The sequence below is a fragment of the Pseudophryne corroboree genome, chromosome 2 (genome assembly GCF_028390025.1).
Source record: "Pseudophryne corroboree isolate aPseCor3 chromosome 2, aPseCor3.hap2, whole genome shotgun sequence".
In the NCBI taxonomy this organism is placed as follows: domain Eukaryota; kingdom Metazoa; phylum Chordata; class Amphibia; order Anura; family Myobatrachidae; genus Pseudophryne; species Pseudophryne corroboree.
Window position 1 is genome coordinate 396,062,577 of NC_086445.1, and position 16,983 is coordinate 396,079,559.

Here is a 16,983-nt window from a genome sequence, read left to right on the forward strand (position 1 = left end):
CTTAAGATTTAAACTACGGCAATTGTTACCTAATATATTCTTATTGGTTCTGTATATGTCAGCATATGGATCAGAATATGGCCTTTTTTTTTGTATAATCTGTTTTTATTTAGAACAGTATAACAATATAAAGGATTGCATCACATTTCAACAAAAGAAGAAGGAAATCGTCAGGACACAAATGAAGGTCTAATACATCATAGCCGTAAAGAGTAGGGTAGCGTGTCGTCCCCATAGCTGGGGGTTAGTATAGGCACTAGCATTAGTAGGTGTTTCTGTAACATCCATCTGATGTCCTTTCGGTATCAATCCATACTATAATGCAATCGTAATATCTTAAATAGCATTGTGGAGAAGTTGTAGAAGAGAGAGAGGAATGAAATGAGGAATAGAAGAGAGAAAGCCTTGTGTGACCAGACTGGGGGTAGCTATCAAATTGGGGGGGAGGTGTGGTACAATTTATCTATTCGATCAAATATGCATTTGACAGCATAGACATAGTCCTTATAGTCTTTGGAAGACATATACTCTATCCAGGGCATCCATATGGTCATGAACTCCGAGAGTTTATCTCTGGAGACCAGGAGGATGTTTTCCATATTCATATAGTAACTAATTCTGTTAAACCATAGTTTCCTAGTGGGTGGGAGTTGAGATCTCCATAGTGTGGGGATGACTGCCCTCGCTGCATTAGACAGGTGTCGAAGTAGCGATGTTTTAAGCTGAGCCAGTGAGATTGAGAAGTGGGAAAGTAACCAGAAGGCTGGGTCTGTGGGGACTGGAGTGTGAAGTATGTCTTGAGTATGTCTTGAGAGATGGATATAACATCCTTCCAGAATGGTTTTAGTAGGGGACAGTTCCACCAGATATGCATTAGGGAGCCTGTGGCGCTGAGACATCTCCAACATCTGTCCGTCACTCCAGGATACATGAAGTAGCAGGGATGCATGTACCATCTCATTAAGAGCTTATATTGAGTTTCCCTGACTTGTATGCAGACTGAGCTTTTGTGGGATTTGAGGAATATCATCTGCCAGTCTTTGTCTGTTAGGGGAATCCCAAGGTCTCTTTCCCAGGCCAGCTGGAAGGACGTGGGCGTCTGGGGTCTGCAGTAGTCTATAAAGTGAGGAGATGGTGTGCTGGGGGGGGCATGTGGCGACGCACATCCTCTCGAACTGTGTTAACTCTCGTGAGGCCCGGAGATATCTACGATCGGAGTGCAAAAAGTGTCTAAGCTGTAGGTACTTCCAAAAGTCACGTTGCGGGATTTCCCATTTTGATCGTATTTCTGAAAATTGTTTAACTCCTGAGGAAATTGCCATCTGACCTACTCTAAAGAGGCCCTCGAGGGCCCAGTCACGAAAGTGAGAGGGTGTTAGGCCGGGCTGGAAGTCGGGATTAGCTAGAAAAGAGGTCAGTGGGCCAAAATCAGAAGAGAGGAAGGGCCAGCGGCGCGCCTTTTTCCAGAAGGAGAGGGTCGCTGTAATAGTTGGGTGGGGGGAGGGGGGTTTTGGTAGGGAGGGGAGCCAGGGAAAGATCTCTGGGAATTGTTGCATGTACAGTCCCTCTATAGCCACCCATTGCTTTGTGTCTCGACTCCTCGTCCAGTCCAGAACCCTATTGAGCAGTATTGCCCAATAGTATCCTCTAATATCAGGCAATTGGAAACCACCACTTCGGGTGGATCGGCTCATAATGGATCGGCTTATTCTTGGCCGTCTCCGAGACCAGATGAATTGTTGTATTAAAAGTTGGATGGATCTGAACCAGGAGTCTGGGATCTGTATGGGGAGGGTCTGTAGTTTGTAGAGTAGTTTGGGGAGAGTATTCATCTTTACAACGTTCACCCTCCCCAGCCAAGAGAGTGGCTTGAGGTACCATCTGCTATAATCAGCCCTGAGTGTTTGGAGGAGGGGGGAAAAGTTTAAAGTGTATAAATGAGATAGGTCGTTTGGCAGTTGTATTCCCAGGTAAGACAAATGAGAGGCGTTCCAAGTAAAGGGGAAGGATTGTTTAAGTTTAGCTACGGTGTCGGGGGTGGAGGAGATGTTCAAGGCACATGATTTGGACATGTTGATCTTAAAGTTGGAGAGTGATCCGAAGTGGGATAGCTCTCGCATAAAGTGGGGGAGGGAGGAGATCGGGTGCGTTATTGTGGCTAGTAGATTGTCCGCAAACAGGGAAAGTTTGTGCTCCGTATCACCAATCGTCAAGCCCATGATGTTGTCATTGGCCCTAATAGCTCTAGCAAAAGCTGTGATACAGAGGACAAAAAGTAGAGGGGATAGTGGGCAACCCTGTCGTGTCCCATTGCTAATGGGGAAGGATTCGGATAAAGATCCGTTCACCCGGACCCGTGCTGTGGGAGATCTATAAAGACCCATTATCCTATCAAGCATCCGGGGACCCAGTCCAATATGTTCCAGCACGGACCTCAAAGCCCCAACCGACCCTATCAAAAGCCTTTTCAGCATCAGTGGACAACAACACTGTGGGTGGGCCACCCTGGGATGCAATATGAATCAGGCTCAGTACCTTAGTGGTGTTATCCTTAGCCTCGCGGCCTGGGACAAACCCCACCTGGTCGTTGTGGATTAGGGAAGGCAGGAATGCGTTCAGTCGGTTTGCCATTAATTTTGCGAAGAGCTTGACATCGACGTTTAGGAGAGATATGGGTCTATAGCTGGAGCACACCGAGGGGTCCTTACCGGGCTTGGGCAGAATGGAGATGTGTGCCTCTATGGATTGGCTAGAGAAATGGGTGTTTGCGGATATTGAATTAAAGGCTTGGAGAAGGTAAGGGGATGTAAGATCTTTGAATTGTTTATAATAGGTGATGGTGAAGCCATCTGGTCCTGGGCTCTTGCCAGACGTGTCATGGTCAGGGCAGTCTCCAGTTCTTGTTGGGTAAAGGGTAGTTCCAATGCTTCCCTGTCTAAAGGTAGCAGGACGGGATAGGACACCTTTTCTAGGTACGCCTTCGCCTGTAAAAAATCATATGGGGGAGCGGTGTCGTCCGATCGATTTTCTAGATTATATAGAAGGGAGTAGTACTGTTTGAAACTTGCCGCGATTTCTGGGGTTTTGAATCGGAGGGTATTCCCGAGATCTTTTACATTGTTAATGTACAAGGAGGAGCGTTGGGCCTTGAGAGCCTGGGCCAAAAGGCGACCAGGTTTATTACCCCACTGGTAGTATTTAGAGTTACATTTTCGGACAGAGAGTTGGATACTATCAGTAAGGGTTTTCTTTAGTTGTATCTAGTAGTTCTAGGTAGTCAGTCTCCGACAGGGTCGATTTATGCAGGGACTCGAGACGATGTAGTTGGTTTAATAATTTAGTGATTAGTGCTGACTTCTGCTTCTTCATAAATGTCCCCAACTGTATGAGTTTACCTCGTATGGTGCATTTATGTGCTTCCCATAGGGTGATCTTTGAGACATCATCGGTGTCATTCATGGAGAAGAATTCAGCCAGGGCTTTTTCTATTTCACTCCTGCAATATTGATCCTGCAGCAGTGACTCGTTGAGGCGCCAGGTCCATTGACCTGGGGTATTCTGGGGGGTCGAAAGCGTCATGTGTACTGGGGCATGATCAGACCAGGTTATCGGGCCGATGGAGGAGTCTATTAATAAGGGGAGATGCCTGTGACTCAGAAATAAATAAATCGAGGCGGGAATAGGCATTGTGTGGGGGGGAATAGAAGGAGTAGTCCCTATTTGAGGGGTGAAGAACCCGCCAGGAGTCAGTCAGTTGGAGGTCATGAAACAGTCGCCTAACCTGTCGGTACTGGCGTTGGGAGGTCCGGGGAGCATTAGAAGATGAGTCTAGTGATGGATCTATTATCCAGTTCAGATCACCTCCAAGAACAATCACCCCAGAAAGGAGTGGTTCCATTTGGAAGAGTGCATTGCGGAAAAATCGGACCTGATCCTTATTTGGGGCGTAAAGTGCAATAAATGTGTATGGACAGGTGCATATTTTACAACGCACCATCAGGAGACGACCCGGGACCAATTTATGGACTGAGATGTCTGACAGCTGGAGGGTCCTGGAAAACACTATCGCTACGCCCTTCGATTTAGAGTCTGGGTTGTCATTGTAAAAAGCCTGGGGGTAGCGGTAGTTGGTCAGGGGAGGATTCTTAGCTGAAATTTTAAAATGCGTCTCCTGGACCATTGCAACATCCACTCTATCAGCCCAAAGGGACCTCAAAAGAGATGATCTTTTCTCCGGAACATTGAGACCCTTCGCATTAATCGAAGCGACTTTAATTTTGCCGGTAGACATCATAGGAGATATGTATTATGATGGAGTGCGTTGAGTCCAGAATGGTCAGTGAAAGGAGAGAAAGAGAAGTAGGGAGGAAAAAGAGAGGGACAGAGCATGGAGAAAAAAAAAAAAAACTATAATAACATTCAAAAAACATTCAAAAAAACCCGCATTGGGGTAACCGATCCGTCTAAGGATTGGGTACCCAAGAGGCCAAACAGCCAGGGGCGGGTATGGGGCGGATAAGGGAGCCACCGCCAAAGGCATGATGATAATGAGAGAAGACATTGTAGTAAACAATATACATATGTAAACTGAACTGAGTGTAAATAAGCTGTAAACCTTAAACCTCATCAACATAAGGAAATCTTCGAATAGTGAAAAATATAAGAAATCTCGTAATAATAGCACAAGAGATAATAATAGGCAACGACCCAATACGTATCGGGGAGGTGAGGCCAGGGCCTCGGTAACAGCGGAAGTTCACATGGAGGTTCCTCAGTAGCGTGAAGTGATATCACGCTGTAATCTAAGAATAGTGTCACGCTGTAACCTGTAGAAATACCTGAAGTAGAACTAGGACAAACAAAGAGGCCTAGATAATCGGTCAGGTAACATGGGAATCCTTGTTGGGAGGGGATCCAATTGTGCCTTTCCCTCCAGCCTTTCGTACCACCTGCCAAGGTGATCCTGTGTTCAGGGGTTGGAAAGATGGTAGCTCTGGAATAGGGAAGTCCCAATCGCGTAGGTCAGGTTTTGGTATGCCAAGTCCCGTGCAGAACTCTGGGAGATCAGAGTAGGAGTTGAGGGTGTGGGTTTTTCCGGATGAAGAGACCTGGAGGCTGAAGGGGAAGCCCCACCGGTATTTCAATTGACGTTTGCGAAATTCTTCCGTCAGGGGCTTGAGGGCTTTTTCGTTGTTGTAATGTGTGCCAGGACAAATCTTGGTAAATTTGTATCGCGGAACCATTGAAGTCCACTCCATCAAGTTGGCGCACTTTGCGCATGATGTCCTCTTTTTGGGAGAAATAATGCAACCTGCATATGACATCACGTGGTCTATCCGCGGGGAGGCCTCTTGGTTTCAGGGCGCGATGAGCCCTATCGAAGGTGATGGTATCATTAGGGTCGTTACCTAGGATCTCATTAAAGATCTTCGTTAGGGCATCGATCAGGCCTGTTGGAGGAACTTCTTCCGGTAGGCCACGCACACGGATATTGTTTCTCCTCCCTCTGTTGTCCAAATCTGTCAACCGCAGCTGAAGGGAGCGGATCTCCGATGATTGAGTTTCAATGACGGTCGTCAATGATTTTAGAAAAGTATCAGAGGAAGTTTGATGATCTTCTAAGCTCGACACCCGGTCAGAGATGTGTGAAATATCCTGTCTCATAGCAGCCAGTTCACGTCTCACTGTGTCTTGTAAGTCTTGTTTAGTGGGTAGAGTCTTCATATAAGCTAATATATCTTGCAGATCTTTGCCACCCGAGGAGCGAGCATGTGGTGTATCTGCGCTTGGGGAAGACGGGTGGGGAGCTGGCGGGAGAATGGGGGAGGTTGCTGTAGGAGGGTTGTCAGTTGGAGCGGGCGAAGTAGGTTGTAAGAAGGGCCTCATTGCAGATTGCGACATGTCCCCCGAGGAGTCGGTTTGCCGGTCTTCTGGGAAGATTTCTTGTTCTAGGGCATCACTCAGTCAGCATCGAGAAGCTTAATTTCCCGGGATCGAGTTGATGAGGTGAGATATGATTACATGATTAGCATAAGAGTGCCTTCAGCGGTATGCCTCCCCGTGGGTTGGCATCAGCGGCACATTACGCCGTCAGTGGCCACGGCAGCCGGTTTAGGTGCATATCTTAAAGCATTATAGGCTCTGAGAGACTGAGATGTGATCATATAATATCTCTTATTTAAGCAGAAATGTATTTCTTCAGTAAATTACTCCAGAGTAGCCACTAGGGGGGAGTCTTCGAAGTGAGCTGCAGTGTGGAGCCTGTGGCTTGGTGAGTATCGGTGCCTGCTGGGTATTATGTAGAAATGGAGTCCCCGGCTTCAGGAGGGGAACTAGGCCTCGGCCCCCCCCCCCCCCCCCGGCTCTGCAATCCAGCCCCAAGAGCAGAGGGATATCTAAGCCTCTCTAGCACCTATATAGGAGTGTGGTGCTGAGGGGAGAGTGTGCCTTCATGCAGGATGTATTGCGCCAGACGGGTCAGCAATCCCTGGCTGGGATCTTCCAAGGCCGGGTGTCCGGGAGTGCGGTGGGTCCTGAGGTCTATATAGCGTGTGAGGTGAGGGGTCAGCGTGTCTCCCCTCCGAGGCAGCCGGGCGGGAGAAGCCGCCGTGTCTCGGAGCCGCAGAAGGGGGGCAGCCAGCCTGCGAGTGTCCGGGCGGTTCAGTGCGGGCAGCCGGCGCAGCGATCGCAGGGTGGGCTCCGGCTATGGAGCGCACTCACCGCTTCGTAGAGGTCCATCTCCCCGTCCCGCCGGCGGGTCTCAGTGAGTGCAGGGAGGGTAGCCCGGTCTCAGCAGGAAGCCCGTGTGTAACGGGTGGATGGCGGGCGGGTGCCGTCAGTCGTCATCTCTACTCCAGGCCCCGGCTTCCGTTTGGGGGGATAGGCCGCAGTCCGCAGGAGCGCTTAAAAGCGCTCCCTGACTCCGCGGGTTCCCCAGGTGTTGGCAGCAGGGTAAGGGGGACCCCCTGGGTATCTTTTTGCTGGTTAGGAGTGTGGGAGTAGAGAATTAGGGGCCCTTATGTGTGCCGTTTGGGAAGAGCTGGGACACTGCACGTCCTCTCCACTTGCCAGCCAAGCCACGCCCCAGAATATGGCCTTAATACATATACTGTATGTCTCACATTTGGTTTTGTAGTATTGCGTAATGCTTACATACAGTATAATTTTTTTTTTTTTACATTTTGTTACTATATTCAGGCAACACAACATGTTTGGTTATAACAAATACAATTGATTGATTTTTTTCTCTGTTAGGGGCATATAATATATGCTAAGCATACTAAATACATATTTAAAAATACCCCACCAGAGAGAGTCAGTGCAATCAAAGGAGCAGACACATTTTTAATTCTTATCACCTTTATATCTTAGAGCACATTGTTGGATTCTTTATTCAATTTTAACCCTATTTTTCGCACACTGTCCGAAATATCGGTCTTCTAATACAATGTATCAATAAAAGTTAAATTTTATTTCAGTTTTGTGCACCTAGCAGTACAACCCCATTTTCTTTTTGTTTATTAGGTGTTCCTCATGGTTGTCTTAGGTAGCACCCCCGACATGAGATCATAGGATTTTTCCAGATATTATAATCGGGGTTTTGTTTAGATATCTTTGTATGGCATTTTGAGAGTGCAGATTTTTTTCTGTGGTTCTCCAAGTACCGGCTTGCGGGGGAGGTTTTGCTGGGACTTGTAGTTCTTCTGCAAAAAAAAAAATATTCTTCCATTTTTAACAAGGCTATCAGCCCCCCATCCGCAGCCCTTGGATGGGGGGGGACAGCCTCGGGCTTCACCCCTGGCCCTTGGGTGGCTGGGGGGGGGGGCCTTGATTGAAGGGGTCCCCACTCCTCCAGGGTACCCCGGCCAGGGGTGACTAGTTGGGTATTTAAATGCCACGGCCGCAGGGAGATGTATAAAAGTGACCCCCGGCTGTGGCATTATCTGTCCAGCTAGTGGAGCCCAGTGCTGGTCCAAAAAATACGGGGGACCCCTACTCTTTTTGTCCCCCGTATTTTTTGCACCAGGACCAGGCGCAGAGCCCGGTGCTGGTTGTTAAAATACGGGGGATCCCCTGTCATTTTTCCCCCCGTATTTTGGCAACCAGGACCGGCTCAAAGAGCCCAAGGCTGGTTATGCTTAGGAGGGGGGACCCCACGCATTTTTTTTTTCTGATTTTTACACCATTCCATTAAAAAATAATAATAATAATAATAATATTTTTAAAAATATATAAATACTTGTGCCTCCTAAATAGACAAACCAAGTACCTAATCCTTTCTAATATAAATAGATATGCTATTACCAAAAAAAACAAAAAACATGTTTTTTACATTTTTTATTAGATTCCGCCAGCAAAGTGTGGCGGATTGAAAATGACGAATTTACTGTCTAAAAGCACTGTTGTCGAATTTACAATCTTCAATTGAATATACTTTTGTCGAAATGCCGCATTTGTACCATTGCAGAAATGTCGAATTTGACAAATGTCGAATTTCAAAAAGTCGAAATTGGAATGGCCGTTTTTTTGGCGAAAAGTACTGTATTGCATTGTCAAATTTTTTTTTTGGGCGAAAATGTCCCGTTTTTCGACATTTTCGGGAATTCGACCGCAACTGCATATACCCCTTAATGCTTTACGGTATATTGTTATTTGTACCCATATGTATGGACTCTATTATTGTACTTGTCCATTTGCGTTTGGTTACCTTTTCACTTTGTGACTTCTATTGTGGGATTGTATTCTGCCTATGGTTATATCCATTGCTAAAATTGAATGTGAGTATGATAGATATGAATATAAGTAAAAAAGAATATGAATTAGATTGGGAATTAAATCAATTTTTCATATACATTTAGAAACTTCAATTATAATGAATGATGAACATCTGACTTCCAATAAGAAGTTTTAATTTCATTTATGTAAGTGACTAAGTACCGTATTTTTCGGACCATAAGACGCACTTTTTCTCCCCAAAAATGTGGAGGGAAAAGTACATGCGTCTTATGGCCCGAATATGCGTCTTATGGTCCGAATAATAGCAGAGTAATAACCTTATGGAGCGCTCTCAATGCTCTGGGTGGGAGCGCACTGGGTGGGAGAGGCAGCAGTTACGAGTGCGGGTAGCGGCGGGTCCTGTCTGCTGCTGCTGCTGCTTTGGCGTCATCTGAGAGGCGGCATCACGTGACTCCCCCGCTCCCTCGCCTCCTCCAAAGTACTGCTGCTGCTTTGCCGTCATCTGAGAGGCAGCATCACGTGACTCCCCCGCTCCCTCCCCTCGCCTCCTCCAAAGTCCTGCTGCTGCTGCTTTGCCGTCTTCTGAGAGGCGGCATCACGTGACTCCCCCGCTCCCTCCCCTCACCTCACCTCCTCCGAGTCCTTCCTCAGAGTAGTGTGCTTCGGGCGTAAACTGACAGGCTGGATGCGGGGAACCTTGTGTACCTAGCACAATATTTGCCACAATAAAGTGACTCCCCTCCCCTCCCCCCCCCCCCCCCCCTCCCCACCCCTCACCTCCTTCTTCCTCAGAGTCCTTTGGGCAGCGTAATACAGTACCATACAGTACTGGTATATTATTTGGTTCAGAATATTTTTTTTCCTGTTTTCCTCCTCTAAAAACTAGGTGCGTCTTATGGTCAGGTGCGTCTTATGGTCCGAAAAATACGGTAATTATTTTAATATTATACTAAGATTTAAAATAAGATTTTACTTACCGGTAAATCTATTTCTCGTAGTCCGTAGAGGATGCTGGGACTCCGTAAGGACCATGGGGAATAGACGGGCTCCGCAGGAGATAGGACACTTTAAGAAAGCTTTGGACTCTGGGTGTGCACTGGCTCCTCCCTCTATGCACCTCCTCCAGACCTCAGTTAGGGAAACTGTGCCCAGAGGAGATGGACAGTACGAGGAAGGATTTTTGTAAATCTAAGGGCGAGATCCACACCAGCCACACCAATCACACTGTATAACTTGTGATACACTACCCAGTCAACAGTATGAACAACAACATAGCCTCGGTTCAACCGATAAACTATAACATAACCCTTATGTAAGCAACAACTATATACAAGTCTTGCAGAAGAAGTCCGCACTAAGGACGGGCGCCCAGCTTCCTCTACGGACTACGAGAAATAGATTTACCGGTAAGTAAAACCTTATTTTCTCTAACGTCCTTGAGGATGCTGGGACTCCGTAAGGACCATGGGGATTATACCAAAGCTCCCAAATGGGCGGGAGAGTGCGGATGACTCTGCAGCACCGATTGAGCAAACAGGAGGTCCTCCTCAGCCAGGGTATCAAACTTATAGAACTTTGCAAAGGTGTTAGACCCCGACCAAGTAGCTGCTCGGCACAACAGTAATGCCAAGACCCCTCGGGCAGCCGCCCAAGAAGAGCCCACTTTCCTAGTGGAATGGGCCTTAACCGATTTAGGCAATGGCAAACCTGCCGTAGAATGCGCCTGCTGAATCGTGTTACAGATCCAGCGAGCAATAGTCTGCTTTGAAGCAGGAGCGCCAACCTTGTTGGCCGCATACAGAACAAACAGAGCTTCAGTCTTCCCGATTCTAGCCGTTCTGGTCACATAAATCTTCAAAGCCCTGACCACATCCAGGGACTCTGAATCCTCCAAGTCCCATGTAGCCACAGGCACGACAATAGGTTGGTTCACATGAAAAAATGAGACCACTTTTGGCAGAAAGTGAGGACGAGTCCTCAACTCTGCCCTATCCACGTGAAAAACCAAGTATGGACTTTTATGTGATAAAGCCGCCAATTCTGAAACACGTCTTGCCGAAGCTAATGCCAACAACATGACCACTTTCCACGTGAGGTATTTCAACTCCACAGTTTTGAGTGATTCAAACCAAGGTGACTTGAGGAAACGTAACACCACGTTAAGATCCCAAGGCGCCACCGAAGGCACAAAGGGAGGCTGAATATGCAGCACACCCTTCACAAAAGTCTGTACTTCAGGAAGAGAGGCTAATTCTCTTTGAAAGAAAATGGATATGGCCGAAATTTGGACCTTTATGGACCCTAATTTTAGGCCCAAAGTCACTCCTGTTTGAAGGAAGTGAAGTAGACGGCCCAAATGGAACTCCTCCGTAGGAGCAGCTCTGGCCTCACACCAAGAAACATATTTTCGCCATATACGGTGATGATGTTTTAACGTCACGTCTTTCCTAGCCTTGATCAGGGTAGGAATGACCTCCCCCGGAATCCCTTTTTCCGCTAGGATCCGGCGTTCAACCGCCATGCCGTCAAACGCAGCCGCGGTAAGTCTTGGAACAGACAGGGCCCCTGCCGAAGCAGGTCCTGCCTTAGAGGAAGAGGCCACGGATCTTTTGTGAGCAACTCTTGCAGCTCCGGATACCAAGTCCTCCGTGGCCAATCTGGAACAAGGAGGATTGTTCTGACCCTGCTTATTCTTATTATTCTCAACACTTTGGGTATGAGAGGAAGAGGAGGAAACACATAGACCGATATGAACACCCAAGGTGTCACCAGAGCGTCTACCGCTACCGCCTGAGGGTCCCTTGACCTGGCGCAATACCGCTTTAGCTTTTTGTTGAGACGGGATGCCATCATGTCTATTTGAGGCAGTCCCCACCGACCCGTGATCTGTGCGAAGACTTCTTGATGAAGTCCCCACTCTCCCGGATGCAGGTCGTGCCTGCTGAGGAAGTCCGCCTCCCAGTTGTCCACCCCCGGGATGAACACTGCTGATAGCGCGCTTACATGGCCTTCCGCCCAGCGTAGAATCCTGGTCGCTTCTGCCACGGCCACTCTGCTCCTTGTTCCACCTTGGCGGTTTATATGAGCCACTGCCGTGACATTGCCTGACTGAATCAGAACCGGTTTTTCCCAAAGCAATTCCTCCGCTTGACGCAGGGCGTTGTATATGGCCCTCAACTCCAGGACGTTGATGTTGAGACAAGTCTCTAGATTTGACCAGAGACCTTGGAAATTTCTTCCAAGTGTGACTGCTCCCCAGCCTCGGAGGCTTGCGTCCGTGGTCACCAGGACCCAGTCCTGAATGCCGAACCTGCGACCCTCTAGTAGGTGAGCACTGTGCAGCCACCACAGGAGAGATACCCTGGTCCTTGGAGACAGGGTGATCATTCGATGCATTTGTAAATGGGACCCGGACCACTTGTCCAAGAGGTCCCATTGAAAGGTCCTCGCATGGAACCTGCCGAAAGGGATGGCCTAGTATGAAGCCACCATCTTCCCCAGGACCCGCGTGCAATGATGCACTGAAACCTGTTTTGGTTTTAATAGGTTCCTGACCAGAGCTATGAACTCCTGAACCTTTTCGATCGGAAGAAAAACCTTTTTCTGGTCTGTGTCTAGAATCAGGCCCAAAAAAGTCAGATGCGTTGTAGGGACTAGCTGGGACTTCGGTATATTGAGAATCCAACCGTGTAACTTCAACGCCTTCATGGACAGAGACACGCTGTCCAGCAACTTCTCCCGAGATCTCGCCTTTATGAGGAGTTCGTCCAAGTATGGGATAATTGTGACCCCCTGCCTGCGCAGGAGCACCATCATTTCCGCCATTATCTTGGTGAAAATTCTCGGGGCCGTGGAAAGCCCAAACGGCAACGTCTGAAATTGGTAGTGAGAGTCCTGCACTGCGAATCTCAGGAACGCCCGATGAGGGGGGAATACCGGGACATGAAGGTAAGCATCCTTTATGTCCAGGGACACCATCCAATCCCCCCCTTCCAGGCTGGCGATGACCGCCCTGAGTGATTCCATTTTGATCTTGAACCTCTTCAAGTACAGGTTCAGGGATTTTAGGTTTAAAATGGGTCTGACCGAACCGTCCGGTTTCGGGACCACAAACAGGGTTGAGTAATATCCCTCTCCTTGCTGGAGATGAGGAACTGTGACAATCACCTGTTGAATATACAATTTTTGGATTGCTGCCAACACTAGCTCCCTCTCTGACGGGGTAGCCGGCAGAGCCGATTTGAAAAACCGGCGAGGAGGCAAGTCTTCGAATTCCAGCCTGTATCCTTGAGAAACAATCTCTAATACCCAGGGATCCACCTGCGAGTGAACCCAGACGTGGCTGAAAAACCGAAGACGAGCCCCCACTAGATCTGCCTCCTCCCGGGAAGCCCCTGCGTCATGCGGTGGACTTCACAGATGCAGGGGAGGACTTCTGCTCTTGGGAACTAGCTGTGTGCGCTTCTTTTCCATGCCTTTCCCTCTGGCAACAATGGACGATCCCCGTACCTTTTTGTTTTTATTGGAACGAAAGGACTGCATTTGATAAGGAGGTGCCTTTTTTGTATGCTGCGGGGGGACATAAGGTAAGAAATTCGACTTACCAGCCGTAGCAGTAGAGACAAGGTCCAAGAGGCCGTCTCCAAACAACTCCTCCCCTTTGTAAGGCAAGGACTCCATATGCCGCTTTGAATCGGCGTCTCCCGTCCACTGTCGGGTCCACAAGAGCCGCCTAGCAGAAATAGACATAGCATTTATTCTGGAGCTTAATAAACAAATGTCTCTCTGAGCATCTCTCATATACAAGGCAGCATCTCTGATATGCTCTATGGTCATTTGAACGGCATCCCTATCTAAGGTGTCAATCTCCGTAGATAAGGAATCTGCCCATGCCACAACCGCACTACAAACCCAGGCCGACGCCATAGCCGGTCTAACAATAGTACCTAAATGAGTGTAAATGTGCTTCATGGTAATTTCCTGCCTGCGATCAGCAGGATCCTTGAGGGAAGCCGTATCCTGAGAAGGCAGTGCGACCTTTTTGGACAAGCGTGTCAGCGCCTTGTCTACTTTAGGCGAAGATTCCCATCGTATCCTATCCGTTTGTGGAAAAGGATATGCCATAAGAATCCTTTTGGGAACTTGTGGTCTCCTATCCGGAGATTCCCAAGCCTTTTCGCACAATTCACTCAGTTCAAATGAGGACGGAAAGGTGACTTCAGGCTTTTTCCCTTTATACATGTGTACCCTCGTGTCAGGGACAGGGGGTTCCTCAGTAATATGCAAAATCTCTTTAATGGCAATAATCATGTACCGAATACCTTTTGCCACCCTCGGCTGTAATTTTGCATCTTCATAGTCGACACTAGAGTCAGTATCCGTGTCATCGATCTGGGATATGGTGCGCTTCTGAGACCCCGAAGGGCCTGGCACCACAGGGACAGGCATGGACAGGCTACCTGACTGATCCCTAGCTTCAGCCTTGTCTAACCTTTTATGCAATAGATTGACATTTGCATTCAAGACAATCAGCATATTTACCCATTCCGGTGTCGGTGTTGCCGACGGCGACATGACATTCAAGCACTCCCCCTCCACATTAAGCGAGCCTTCCTCGTCAAACATGTCGACACACACATACCGACACACTTCACACACACAGGAAACCTCTTTTCTGAAGACAGTATCCCCTTCAAGGCCCTTTGGAGAGACAGAGAGAGAGTATGCCAGCACACACCCCAGCGCAATGACCCTGGAGACCAACACAAAATGTTTTTCCCCCAGCCGCGCTGTATAATATGTAATCCGCCAATTATGTGCCCCCCCCCCCCCCTCTCTTTTAAACACCCCTTCACCGTGTGTAAGCAGGGGAGCTTCCTCTCAGCGGTGCTGTGGAGAGAAAATGGCGCTGGTGAGTGCTGAGGGAGAAGCCCCGCCCCCTCAGCGGCGGGCTTCTGTCCCGCTCAAACTTACTAAAATATGGCGGGGACCCTTTTATATATGTACAGTGCCCACCTGTACATGTATATTGTCTTTTGCCAGAATAGAGGTGTTATATTGCTGCCCAGGGCGCCCCCCCCCTGCGCCCTGCACCCTTACAGTGACCGGAGTATGTGAGGTGTATGGGAGCAATGACGCACAGCTGCAGTGCTGTGCGTTACCTCAGTGAAGCTGAAGGCTTCTGCCGCCTGACGTCTTCTGATTTCGGTTCTTCTGGCTCTGTGAGGAGAACGGCGGCGCGGCTCTGGGGGTGGACGCCCAGTAAGAACCTGTGTTCACCCCCTCTGGAGCTAATGGTGTCCAGTAGCCGAGGAAGCAGAGCCTATCTTAGACAAGAAGGTCTGCCCCTCTCTCCTCAGTCCCTCAATGCAGGGAGCCTGTTGCCAGCAGTGCTCCCTGTAAAAAAGTAGAAAAAAAATCCAAACAAAAATGTTTCTAGGCAGAGAACTCAGGAGAGCTCTCTGCAGTGCACCCATCCTGCTCTGGGCACAGTGTAAAACTGAGGTCTGGAGGAGGGGCATAGAGGGAGGAGCCAGTGCACACCCAGAGTCCAAAGCTTTCTTAAAGTGCCCCATCTCCTGCGGAGCCCGTCTATTCCCCATGGTCCTTACGGAGTCCCAGCATCCTCAAGGACGTTAGAGAAATTAACTTGTTAAATCAGTACTTACTATTTTGATTTCTTCCATTAGAAATGTCCACCACATTATATCCTTACTTACAGTGAGATCATTCACGTGGGGGATCTTCTTAAAGTATCCTCACAGTAAGTAGTTAGATTAATTGAAATTGGGTGACATTATATTTAGAGCTAGATACTAGAGAATATCATTCTTCTCTCAATATCTCTCTCCTTTAATGTTTCTTAAAATATTTAGAATGTATTTTCTCCCTCATTATTAAATCTGAAAATGTATCTGTTTTTGGATTAAATAACTACATCTGTTATAGAAGCAACGTTAATGAGAAATGTGATATCAACTGACGTCCTTTTTTGCTCTTTTGTTCTTTTCCTCTTTTTCCTCCATCTACATCACCAGCTACGACCTGTACCCCTGATGAAGTCCATAGCGGACGAAACGCGTTGGGTTTTGTGTAAAAAAAATCTTTTTAGAAAGTACCATGTTTTTGTACAAATGATTATTGTACTTATGAAACATTATACCATTGTATTGCATTTTAATGTATTAGAATTTCAATTCATTTTATTAAATCTACTGTCTCTTGGGTCACGCTGGTTGGACTTCTCTTTTGAAATAGTAATATTGTTGTGCGCCCTCTGAATATTGTATCTATAACCTATGTTTATCTCCCACTAGCAGGGAGTTTTTGAAGAGGTGCTGCCTGACTTTAATACAGCGCGAGATAAGGGTATTGTTGATGTGTGTGTATATATATATATATATATACACACACATACATACATATACACCACACACTAATATATATATATATATATATATATATATATATATACATACATACATACATACATATACACACACACACATACAAACAGAAAGTTCAGCACTCACCATAACAAGCTCACTTGTCCTCACAACAAATATACACACACATTATTGTATATATATATGTATATATATATATATATATATATATATATATATATATATATATATGTGTGTGTTATTTATTTATTTTTGTCCCTGTTGGCATGTCAACCATATGTGTTCATATGATGAAATGCCTTAGTCACTTAAAATGGTAAATTCCTTTGTGTCACCTTATTGCCTGCATACATTAATCACAACCCGGCCTTGGTATCACATTTATCAAGCCCATCCAATAGGCTCAGCCATAGACTTACCTTTCCCATTCTGCCAGGCGGTGTACCAGGACAAACTGAGGAAAGACGTGATAAACACGAACGCGGTGGCTACAGTTCCATTTCGGAGCCTCATTTCATTGCACCATCACACTGGTTCTGTAGTATCTGCTCGAAGTATCAACTTTAAAAAAGGTAAAAGGTATGTTTGTACACCACTGGGTATGCATCAATGGTACTGCCTGCTCTGGCACTTCCAGCTCTTCTATTTACACACATCATAATGACGTTCTTTCACATCTCCTTCTCAGCTACTGGCAACTTCACCTGGATTCCTCTGGCGGTTTCTGCTCCTCCCTATCAAAACATAGAAAATTTCATTGTTACTTAAAGGATGGTCTAAAAAAAAAGCAGCATTATAACACAAAATCTTACTCTCAGCCTGTGATCACAAAAACATTTCC

General features: G+C 47.2%; 1 protein-coding gene across 4 annotated transcripts in view; it reads right to left on the bottom strand.

Moving 5' to 3' along the window:
- The window catches only part of MGAT4A (alpha-1,3-mannosyl-glycoprotein 4-beta-N-acetylglucosaminyltransferase A), a 218,703-nt gene that overhangs the window by 168,077 nt on the left and 33,643 nt on the right, over window positions 1-16,983 (bottom strand). For 3 of the 4 annotated variants that reach the window (XM_063953344.1, XM_063953345.1, XM_063953343.1), the window contains exon 2: window positions 16,562-16,876. In XM_063953344.1, coding sequence (XP_063809414.1) covers window positions 16,562-16,655 — 94 coding nt within the window. In that variant the 5' untranslated portion in view covers window positions 16,656-16,876. The remainder of the gene's footprint in view (window positions 1-16,561; window positions 16,877-16,983) is intronic. The other variant, XM_063953342.1, reaches the window with a different exon arrangement.